Source organism: Pterocles gutturalis, unplaced genomic scaffold (genome assembly GCF_000699245.1).
Source record: "Pterocles gutturalis isolate BGI_N339 unplaced genomic scaffold, ASM69924v1 scaffold21028, whole genome shotgun sequence".
In the NCBI taxonomy this organism is placed as follows: Eukaryota; Metazoa; Chordata; class Aves; order Pterocliformes; family Pteroclidae; genus Pterocles; species Pterocles gutturalis.
Genome location: NW_010126101.1, coordinates 1 through 12,286, shown reverse-complemented (window position 1 = coordinate 12,286; position 12,286 = coordinate 1). Strand labels below are relative to the sequence as shown.

Here is a 12,286-nt window from a genome sequence, read left to right as displayed (position 1 = left end):
GGCCGGGGTTCCCCCGTTTTCTCCCCTCACGTCTTCCTCACCGGCCTCACCAAGATGTACGGCAGCGTTTTCCGGCTTTTCGTGGGCAGCCGGCCTTTCATCGTCCTCAACACGTTCGGGGCGGTGCGGGAGGCGCTGGTGCAGAAGGCGGAGGGGTTCAGCGTACCGTCCGTCCGTCCCCATCGTCCTCATGATCACCCGCAAGAAGGGTAAGGGTTCCCCGGGGACGGCTGCGGGGATCCCGCCTGGGGGGCTGCCGGGGCAATGCTGAGCAGGAGCCCTTCGGGTTGGTGGCTGCTGCGCTGAGATGGATAAATAAGGGTTGTGAATTGTTGACTGAGCTATCTACTTGCGTTTTGCTCGTCGTGTGGGTCTCTTGCCCTGCTGGTGACAGAAAGCAGACAGAGAGAAACTCGCCCTGCCCCGAGGTGGACGTGCAGCATCCCTGTGAAGTTCAGCGCACAACAGACACCGTCACGACTGAGATGCCTGATCCCTTTGCTTACTGTGAAGGGAATGCTGTGTTTGTGCAGGGATTTAATGAACAGCTAGTCTGGCACCTGGGGGCTTTCTCATGGTAGCTTTATCAGGAGAAGAAATTCCAAATCCTTTGGCAGCGATATGAAGTCACTGTGTGTTTCCCCAGTTCTTAGCAAGCTAGCAACGGCTAAGAGCAGGAGTACGTTGATTTTTCAGGTCATGCAGAGATTTTCGTTGAGACCAGTGAAGTACTATTCCATTATTGTTGTCTGGCGGTGATCCAGTTGGCAGTTTTCTTATCTCTATTATTTTGACTTTATGCTCTTCTTTCTTCTTAATCTGTCTTCTATGTTATTCTTACACAATTTGCGAATCAATTATTAGTATTCTGTAGTTGTTTGGGGTTTCAGGGCTTCAGAAGGCATCGTACTGCACAGCCATGCCCTGCACAGGACAGCTGGAGAGACTCTGAGCATGAGTTTGTTGGTGTTAGCCCTCCCGGGTGGCTGGGAGAGTCGTCTTTACATTCAAGACAGTATATCTGTTTTCTTTTATGAAGGTGTTTGTATCCTAAAACTAGTTTTCTTAATGACAGAAAGGGGAAGAGATTGTGGATGTGTAGTCTGTTTTGGAGATATTTGTTGTGGGATAGAAATAGTGATTATGTTGTTTTGTTCCAGGAAATTCATGTTTCTTCCCCACCCCAGCCACAAACCGTGAAAACCCCGAGCTGGTTCTTGGCCAAATTCAGCCCCAAAGAAGCCTGCTTTTTCACCTACCCTTCTTGAGGACACCAGTGCTACTGTGAAAAGTTACTTGGGAAGGGGGATCTGGAAAGTTTTTAAAGTGCCAGGGAACAGACATTTGAATAGTCAAGGAATGTCTTCCTGCAGAGAAGATGAAGTTCAGATGATTCTCAGCTTGTTCTGACCCTTTGTCATGTTCTGACTCTCTGTAATGTTCTGGTCACTAGAAGAACAAAAGCAAAACTAGCCTGTGTTTTGGTGTCTTTAAACTTTCTCAGGTTAACCGTGGAGTACATTAGAAATAGCAGGTTGTATGTTTTGTTACGCTGCAGCATCTCTGTTGTGGTCTGTTAATTCAGCAAAAGAGATGTTTCTGTTTGTAAATGAGCGATATTTATATTTGAAGCTGAGGGTTTCATAATGACACAATCGTGCATAACATGTGCCTAGAGGCATCAAAACTGCTGAGATGCAAATCAAGTAGGTTTTTGCCAGGTGGCTCTGAACCCATCTTCACCCTTCCCAGTTTTTTTTTGTTTGCAGCATGCGCATCCTGTAGTTTTGTTATAGTTAAAGAAAAACTTTGCTTGTAATACAAATGTGTACACCTGCAAATAGTATTGAGCAGTTGTATAACATGAAGGGGAAAAGAAATGCAAACCAGTTTGCATTTTAAGAGCTTCTGTTCTGCCTCACTGAAGGAAAGTGTGTCTCAGGACATTGAGGAGAAAAAGCTATAGCTAACATATGTCCCAGAGTTATAATAAAGCATCTGCGGTACCTTTTCTCCATCTATTAGTGTCTTGCAAAGACTAAGGAGACTATTGATGTAATTGTTACATTCAATTCACTGACTGGGAAGAGGAGGGACAGGATTTTGGTTTCAGACTCTTTCTCCCTTTCTTTTCCAGGTGTTATTTTTGCACCTTACGGCCCTGTCTGGAAGCAACAGAGGAAATTCTCTCTCTCAACGCTGCGTCATTTTGGAGTAGGAAGGCACAGCTTAGAGCCTAAAATCATTGAGGAGCTGAAGTTTATAAAGGAGGAAATGCTGAAGCATGGAAAGGAGCCATTTAATGCCTTTCCGATCATCCGCAATGCAGTGTCCAATGTTATCTGTTCCATGGCCTTTGGCAGGCGCTTCGACTATGAAGATGTTGAATTCAAGATGATGCTGAAGAACATGGCGCGCGCACTAGAGCTGAGCATGAACAGCTATATGATTCTTGTCAATATCTGCCCGTGGCTGTACTACCTCCCTTTTGGGCCTTTCCGGGAAGTTAGGAAAACACAATTAGATATTACTGCTTTTCTAAAGAAAATAATTGCACAGCACAAGGATACGCTGGATGCAGCAAATCCCAGGGACTTCATTGATATGTACTTCATCCATGCAGAAGAAGAAAAGAACAAGGAGAGCAGTTTTAATGAAGACTACTTATTTTTTATCATTGGTGACCTCTTCATCGCAGGCACAGACACTACTTCCAACACATTACTGTGGTGCCTGCTCTACATGTCTCTTTACCCAGAAGTACAAGGTAAGACTCTGTTTGTTCTAGTGTTTTATTCCAAACTGCAAAGCTCTAGATGGATGTTCAGAAATGGAAGCAAACAGCAACAGTAGAGACATCATTTGGAGTGCAAATAGTATATGTGTATGTGCAATTTGAAAGGTTGATATGTAATGAGACATCTATCCTGCCCTGCTATGATGATCTCTAAGTTAGTGCTATGTATTTAACTATCTAAATGACCCTTTTAATCTATGCATTTCTTCTGTGTTGGGATGCTTTCTTTCCCAAACAATTCCAGGGAACCTCAGCATGTTCCAAAAGCTTTGGCAATTGTGGTATTCCAGGCATATAGTAGTCATATAAGATACATAAGGTACGTAGTGGTAAGGTCTGCTTTTATGCCTCCTTGAGCAGGGAGGTTCTTGAGCCTAGCGTCAGGGTCTGGGGAAGTGAAGCACTGCCCACTGTAGAGGAAGGTCAAATTAGTGACAGCTTAAGCAAATTGGACTTAGACTAAGTCCCTGGTGCCAGCTGGTCAGTGTCATTGCAAGGCTTTTCCCCATCAGTCTTGAACAGTCATGGCAGTTGGGTAGGTTGGTGATAATGGAGGAGAAAAAGACGTGTGGAAGCCATGGCTCCAGAGGAGAAGCAGAAGGAGCTGGGCTTGTTCAGTGTTAGGAAGGGTGACTGAGGGGAGACCTTCTGCTGTCTACAGCTACCTGAGTGGAAGATGCTAAGAAGATGAAGGCAGCGTCGTCTGAGGTGTGCAGTGGAGGGGAGAGAGGCAGCAAAGACAGTCTGCAACAAGAAAAATCTTATTGGACACTGGGGAAAAAATTTCCCTGTGAAGACAATGAGGAGCGCAACAGGTTGCCCTGAGAGCTAACAGAATTTCAAAGTATTCAAAACTCAGTGGGGTATGGCCCTGAGTAGTCTGATCTAACTTGGATGATGACTTTGCTTTGAGTAAGGGTTTAGATCAGATGACCTCCAGAGACTCCTTGAAACCCAAATTATTTGATAATGCTATGATCTGGTTACTGTTTGTGACAGTTCTAGAAAATTACTTGTAGATTTTTGTGAATATAAAAAATACCAGTGGTGTTGGAGAAGTTGCAATATTAAAATAGTAAAATAGCCCAGACTTCTTGCTAACCTGGGGTGAAGAAGGGTAAACCTCAAATTATCCAAGAAAAATATAAACTTGGAATACTTTTGTCAGGTATTTGAGATTTTGAAGTTTTCTCGGGGTGCAGCTGCTTTGAAGATAAGCAAATAGCTACTTGTTTACAGCACCTATCTGTCTGAAATAATCTCTGTAAATAGGTCAAGATCATAGTTTATTGCACAAAGTCAACAGAACTGTTGAGCAAAGATTGCAAAATGGGGCATCAGTTCAGTATATGGGAGAGAGTGTCCAGGAGGCACAAATGAAAAATAAAATTTTATTGCATGGGCTTATTCTTCTACCTTTAATGATTTTGTGTTATCACTGCATGACTTGATGTGCAGTTACGTGAATTGGATATAGTCTAAATTACACAAATGAGATCTAGAAAAGTTTTGTGGTTTGTTTTGTTTTTTTTCCCTACTACCTGGTACTGTACATGTATGTGCTAGTAAGTTTTCTCTCTTCTGCTGATCTCTGTCAGTTTTATTACCTTTCTGATTTCCCTTTTCCTTATGCTGTGGCTATTGTCAAACAATATAAATAACCTCAGTAGTTCAGAGTGTATCACTCAGCTAGATAATGTAATTTTCTTACTTCTAGTGTTCTATTTGTTACATATCCTGGTTGCTGGGGAGTCATGTATGGGCGTCTTCCCTCCACCCCCCACGCTCCCCCAGTAATAAGTTTCTCTTATCCCCTAAAGGAAATACCTAAATTGCAGAACTTTTAGTGGTAGCAAATGTTGCGAACATTTTCTGGAGAGGTTAATGAAGGGCTATCAGAAGAAAAGATCAGAAAGAATGCATTTGTCTGTGGAAGCCAGTTTTTTTGCTTTTTCATGGAAAAAGAGAAAGGGTGGGTGTGCATGCATATAGGGAGGCAGTGAGGAGTGTCTGGTTTGGTCTGTTCCCTGACTTGGTTTTGGTTCTTGGCTTCTGAAGATCTGTGAGATTTTTAAATCTATGTAATGTAGTGGAGCAGTCCAAACAACATGCCGTTAGCAGAGAACTGTTGAAGTCTCTGTTTTTGCAGTTGCTGATGTGAGCAGCAGTTTGGCTGCTTTCTGTGTAGTTCCACTTATCGTTACAAACTCCTAAGAAGTGTTGTTCAGGATAAAATGCTGGTGTGACATTTGGCCCGAGACAGTCTCCTTAATTTTGTTTTTATATTGAAAACTTTCCTCGTTTAAACTGCTATGGACGTGCATACCTGAATGCAGGACCATTATGTGTCATTTTACAAAGTACCGAAACCCCACAAAGCAGATACTCAAGAGCCACACCATTAGCAGCATTAGTCTTGCTGTCGAGTTTTTTTTTTTACTGTCTTTTCCTCATTTGAGAACTTCTTTCCTTGGCAAACCCAGTAGGTGGCAGTAACTGTTTGCTGAACACAGTTCATACGGTATTTCAGAGTGCTGCTCTGAAAATAGAAATTTATTTAATCTTGAATCAGTGCTAAGGAGAAAAAAAGAGCAAAAACTCAGAGTATCAGCAGCCTGGGTTCTGAATCTTGGAAAAGGCAAGCAGGACAACCACAAAATATTCAAGATATCAAGGGTTAAAACAAGCAAACAAACAAAACAAAACAAAAAACAAAAACAAAAAACACAACAAAAAAACCAAATTTTACTTTTATTATCTTTGATTAAAGGTTAATTTTGAGGTCTTCTCTTTCAATACCGTCTTTTGCTGTGTAGCCAGATTCCAGGTTACGTGGAAGAAAAGGCACATCACCCTGTACATGGGTAATGCAAATCTTGCATTTTGGAAATTTCTATGAAGAGGATGCTGAGCCTTTAATGAGATGACGAGGGCAAACATATTTTGACCCTTTGTGCCTCCCATGAAAGAGAGGGGAGATGAACTCGTTAACTTCTGTTTTTCCTTTGCAGAAGGGCTGTGTGGGGGAAGGAACATGTGCTGCTGCTGCCTTTTGGGGAACTGGGAAATAGACGAGTTTAGGTTCTGTGAACAGAAAATAGGAAACAGCAAGAACGAGTTAAATGGCTTTAATGCTTGCAGTAACAGCACCAGAATTCCTGATCCAGAAGGAAGTATCTAAAGCAGCTGCATGAAAAGTTTCCCATCTCGTCACCACCTTTCCCGGTTCTGAGAACCGGATCTCCCCAGGGACAGAAGCCAGCTCACGCACACACTGCATGCAGTCTCTTTTTGTTCATTTTTTAAATGCAGATCAGAAGCTTGATGTTTTCACCGAATTACTGGGTAGTTCAACTCTTCAACTAAGATTATGAATATATTTGGAACTGGAACAGAACTTTTCCTGTACTTTTCCAATACAGCAGTGCTAGCAATGTCTGTCATCTCAGTGGCTTTACTCTTGACAGTTGTCAAGACTGCGCTTGGTTGTTTTGTTCTTAACTGAGTCCATTCTTAAGGCCTATGTTGGCATAGTTAGCTCAGCTAGGGGTCCACAGGTCTTGTAGTCATTTTCGATAAATCTATGTAAACAGTGAAACATGGACAAATGGAACTGAGATGGTGTCTTCTCACATCTTGTGCATTTTTTTATTCTATTTTTCTTGCTGCCTTTGAATAGAGAAGGTTCATGCAGAAATTGAAGCAGTTCTAGGACGTGACAAAGTTCCCTCTCTTACCTACAAGGCTCAAATGCCCTTCACAGAGGCAACCATTATGGAAGTGCAGAGGATGACTGCGGTTGTTCCCCTTTCTATTCCTCGAATGGCCTCAGAAACTGCTGGTAAGCATTTGCAGAGAGTTGTTCATACAGCATTTTTGTGGATGAAGATCTGATGGGGTATCTAGTGAGAATTTACAAAGACCTCATTTATGTATTAGACATGTAACCTAAGTATGTAAAATGCCATTTACAGAGAGCAGGTAGGCTTGAGATGCTCCTCTATTTCAGCAGCATGTCTGACCTAACATCCTGAAGTTTTCTAATTTAGAGCTATTTCCTTTCTGGGGGTCAGCATATGTTGACTGATGTGCTTACTGGTAGTTGGCAGCTGAGACTCCACCTTTGTACCCAAACAGCTGTCTGGTTTTGACCATCTGAAACAGAGGTCTGAAAACATCTGTTCGGAGCAACTGGTTTGCTGATGCTTGAAAGACTTTTATACCTTTGAGCTCCACATCAACAGAAAACAATAACAAATATCCTTCTCCAAGTGATCTTATTGACTATGTTTTTTCATAAACATATCTGAACACTGGTTAAAGTGAGTGGGAGGTAGCAATACTCAGCTTTCAACCCCAGTATTGAATTGATCTGCTTTTTAAAATAACATGTTTTGGATTGCAGGATAGTGAGGTGCAACAAGCTGAAATGAGAGTAGTCACTTCGAAACCCTTTTGTGGTAACAGTTTGAAACTTGTCCTTTTTCCTTACCTCCACCCTCACTATAGTGGGGTTCTGTGACAGCACAGGAACAGGAGGAAACTGGGTCACAGCACTTCTGTGCAGCAGAGTACATTTCTAACGATTGCTGCTGCCTTTTCCCTGCAGGGAGCTGTTGGTGTAACTTGGATGTCTTTCCAGCTGCTCTGGCCTGCGTGATTCTGACCCAGGCAGGCTAACAGAGATCACCTTAAGCTCTGCTACGTTTGCAGCCCACAGCTAGGGATCTGTATCATTTGTGACATCTTCTAGTGAGTTTTTAATAAGTCTGTCTCCTATGTTTACTTTTAGCAACTTGTCAGATCCTCTGTGTCTCTGCTTTTGTTTGAAGTGCTGCAGGGATATACCATTCCTAAGGGCAGTGTGATCGTACCCAACTTGTGGTCAGTCCATAGAGATCCTAACATTTGGGAGAAACCAGATGAATTTCAACCATCAAGATTTCTGGATGAAAATGGCCAGCTAATTAAGAAAGAGGAATTTGTTCCTTTTGGAATGGGTAAGATATCCATGTGCAGTCAGTAGCTGGTTGGGAGGGTGGTGATGTTTCAGGTATAGGGCCTTGGAGGTACGAGATGTAAAAGTTGTGCATAGGACCAACTACAGAACTTGTTTTATTATTACAGTTGTTGGCTTGCAAAATGGGTGGGGTTCCTAAAGTCTTCAGTTTCCAGGCAGAAATTAGAAGTGATGAATTGTCCTTTGATAATACTTTTGCTGTGATTGTAAATGCTGTTAATATGGAGCAGTACAGCTGAGCAAGGCTCAGACTCAAATATGGGAGAGAAAAGCTTCAGAGTTCATAGCTTAACAGGAGCTTGAGCCTTTCTGTGTTTGGGCTGTGCGAGCATAGGAATTGCATGTGTGTTAACAAATGGAGCAACAGTATCAAAACAGTAATACGTCTCTTCTAATTGTTCTTTAGGTAAACGTGTGTGCATGGGAGAGCAGTTGGCAAAAATGGAGCTGTTCTTAATATTTGCAAGTCTAATGCAAAGTTTTACCTTTTTGTATCCTGAAAATGCTGCAAAACCATCTATGGAGGGAAGGTTTGGTCTAACTTTAGCTCCGTGTCCATTCAATATAATAGCTTTGAAGAGATGATATAACATTTAAAAAGATTAAACAAAGAAACACTGCACTTTTAAAATCCAGCTTTATTTTGTTTCCAGCTTATTTTGTCACTTTCTTTCCAGAAAAACACCAGCTGCACAGGCTTTCATAGTCAGTGAGAATGATCCATTCACACTTCTGGAAAGAGATTATTTTTTTTTGTCAGCTGTTGCATTCCACAAATGAACTGATAGCATAGCTTGCAATTTGATATTAAAACTTGCTGGACTTAACCCCTCTGTCTATAAGCTATTACTGTCAGTTTGTAAAGAATTAATTATGGGAGAATGGTCCAAAACATCTGTCAGTGCTTTAGCAAATACTAATTGTTATTTTGGTGAAAGCAGTATGCAAACGTTTAACTTACCAAATGAGTAAAGGACATAATCTAATACCAGAAGAATTAATGAGTGAGAGGGTATTACCATTTTCTGGGTAAAGAAACATTATAGCTGAGCTTAAATAATGACAAATACATTTTGGAAATGACTAAATGACACTTCTTTTAACCTTGGAGGATTCTTTCTTGTAAGTAACTCATAGGTGTTGGTTGGATTAAATCAGTCTGGATTCTTGGATCCAAACATTTCTGACTATCAGGGCTCACTATAAACAAGCAGGTATCAACTCTAAAAACCCAGGCTTGGAGGCCAAGTGAATCCTTGAATATGCCATGTTCTTAACATGAAAGGAATGCACGGTGTCTGGATGCAGATGTTTTATTTCAGAATATAAATGAGAGCAGATTTCTCTAACAAGAAACAGCAGAAGTCTGTTCTCTCTGGTGCCAAGCAGATATTCAAGATGACATCTGTGCTTCCACTTTGCATTTGCTGTTTTCCCCACGTCAGCAGCAGCATCTTGTTCTCTGGCTGCAGTCTGGACAAGACCAACAGCTCGCTCATCGGGGAAGACTCTACGTGCATAATCCTGAAGTTGGGACTTGCACTCAGGTTTTTCATTTACAGGCACTGTAGACAGTACTGCCACAAACTGTTTGGCTTTGGGAACTGGAGTCTTACTGCAGATATGGCACTATGGATGTAGGTCGTTCACATTGATGAAGCTGAGGTTTGAGTATGAAGGCTTTCTATTTTTTATCTTCCATATGGAGTAAAAAGATCTGTAGTTCATACAATATTAGTGTGTCGCTATCTTACTCTTCTCACATGCAAAATTTTAGTGCTGTTTACTGCTGGCAAACCAATTGCCAGGGAAACCTCGTCAGGTGTTTTGGAAGGGGGCACTCTATCTTGCCTTTTGTTTGAAAGATCTCTCAAACATCGAAAGTGATGTTCTGGAGGACATGTAACAATTAACTTTTAAATAATTGTTCTTAATCATCCTTAAATGTCTTTATACACCTTTTGATCTAGCAGAATTTCATATCAGATGAAATAAGTACATTACGTACTCTTCTAAGGAATTTTTTTTTCATTGGAGATCTAGAAAACACTAGCAGTGCTCCCAATGTCAAGTTTACAAGACTGGAATGTGAAATTGACTGTAAAGTGGAATTGGGTATTCTGTAGCAGAAACTGAACCTAAATTGTAAAAGAAGAGTCAGCTCTTCAAATCACTCTTTAGCTTGAAGTTTTAAAAGCCAGGTAATGCCTAGCAAAGACAGCAAGATAATTATTTTGGATTTAAATTAAGGTTTTCTGTTAGCTGGTTTGAATAACAGAGTGGCTTAATTTATAAATTATTTATTTGGTTAGTCGGGTACCCACTGTTGGTGTGACAAATTCCAGTCCTTACCTAGGCTAAGTTTTGACTTTATAGGTTAACCCATGCTTGTGTTTTTTTCTTTGTATGACATTTTTCAAAACCCTGTAGCTCAAAGTTGAGTTTGGTAGCAATGCTAGTAAATTGCACTAAAAGCTGACATACTGGAATAATAAGCATTTATTTCTTCAACTTATATTTTCCAGTGAATAAATAGATTTTGTACTGTTGAGATTTTTGTCTAGAAATTCTTGAAATGATATATGCTTAATTGCAAAGCTAAAATTAAGTGCAGATAATATTTATCGTTCTGTTGAAATGTCTCTTTAAGCAACATGATGATGTTTTATTTAAATATTTAAAATACCTGTCCTTTTAATCAATGAGGACACATTGAAAAGCACTTTAGTTCGTGTTTTTTTTACAGATTCCAAAGAAAACACAATCCAGATAATTCCCAAGTATGTGGAATTGTACATATTTGTGCTCGTTTTGCCTGCTGGGTTTAGTTCAAAATGTCACCTTTGAAAACTATCCTTTGAAAATGATCCTTCTACAAATAGTACTTTGAGATGCAGTTTTTGATGATACCTATAATCAAATGCTGCATAGTGCGACGAGCTAAAAATACTGATGTGAAGGTGCAACCATGTCGATGTCTGCTAGAATGCAAGATGCTGCTGGAAATGACAGTGAAGACCTGCCTTTCATGCCTTCCAGATGCACTGAAACTTTCACAGGATGCCATGAAAGTAGCTAAACAATAGCATAAAAGCAGTGAAATGTTTGTGGTTTTAAGAATGTGTTGCCATCTTTGGTAAACTGTAAGTAAAGTGGTAGCAGACTTGGTTTGTGTTTGTAAATGTATCCTTACCCTCCCTTTTTTTAGCAGAGGAAGCATCTCAAATGCCTTATTGAAAAATGTATGTTTATATGAGTGGGTGGCTATTTCTGAATGCTGAAAATGTCTTTATTTCTAAAAATGACTTCAGACTTTGCTTCAGTGTAATTTTATTTTTAATAAAGTAATTCCCAAGTAAGTGCTTGACAGCTTTGCATAGTCATTTTAATGAGTTCCACTTGTTGACTAAGCTTGTGGTGTGTTTGATGTTTTACATCTTGCAAAGAAAGCTTTTGAGTGAGAAGATGTTACCAAATGTTTTGGATAGGGAGTGAAGGAGGTGGGGGAATAAAGTGAAATTAGGAAAATACAATGCCAGGCATGTAATGAGCAAATGATGGGAAGAGTATGTCTGTTCATTCTCACAGTGCAGTTTTGAAAACACTGTTATGCGGAATAAAAGGAGGAGAGATGAGGAAGATAAAGGGATGAGTGAGTTGCTATAGCAGCAGGAGATGCACAGTCTGAGGAACGAGGTGGGAAGAAAACCCGTGTGCAGAGTCGAGGTGTAGTTTTGTTGGATTCCTGCCATAGAGGGGTCAGAGAGGAGAGAGGGAAGGGGGTGCTTGGGGTATGGGGCAGAGGGCTGGAGCCTGGAGGGAGCCCAGGGAGCGGCAGGAGATCCTTGCACGCAGAAGGGGAGGGCTGAGCAGGGGACAACTGAAGCGTTTGTGGGGAAGGAGCGGGTGTGAGTGCTGGCGTGTACAGAGCAGTGGCTGTGTGTGGGAATCCTGTGTCTGACACCCTGGAGTTAGGTTGCAAGTAACTTGTCATGGTGCTATTTTTTTAGGGAATTTCATTAATTACCTGCTCAGCTGTTTTTGTATTCGCAAGGAACAGTACCTCTGAGTCTCTGGGTAAGAGCTGTTCCCAGCAGTCACATCCTGCTCCTGACTGATCGGCTCTCAGCTGAGGCTGGGTGAGGAAAGTGGAGTTTTTGCTCTGTGCTTTTGGTACAAAGTGCAGAGATAGGAGAAGACTCTGCAGAAGACTGCTGCTTTTCTTTGAAGAAAACAAGTTGCTTAACGTTTGCCCTAATGCTGACTCAAGCAGAACAGTGATAGTGGCAGCTGACAGCACGGCAGACTTGAAGTGCTGGTCCTTCTACAGGAATTGGATGGAAAATCAGGGGGGTCTGCATCTGATACAATCCAGCCATTAGTATCTGTAGAGGAAGGACTGGATTTTTTTTTTATTTATATAGTTTGCGCTAACCTGAAAATTAAATCCCCTTCTCCTTTGAAAATAC

General features: G+C 41.2%; 1 protein-coding gene across 1 annotated transcript; it reads left to right on the top strand.

Annotated features, from left to right (window-relative positions):
* Positions 1-6: 6 nt before the first annotated feature.
* LOC104465702 (cytochrome P450 2U1) lies at positions 7-8,702 on the top strand (the record flags this gene model as incomplete). The annotated part of the gene is given in 6 exon segments (XM_010078859.1): positions 7-162; positions 164-209; positions 2,138-2,767; positions 6,477-6,638; positions 7,630-7,797; positions 8,224-8,702. Coding segments are annotated over 6 exon segments (1,341 nt in total), but the record flags the coding sequence as incomplete, so codon positions are not given.
* Positions 8,703-12,286: the final 3,584 nt, after the last annotated feature.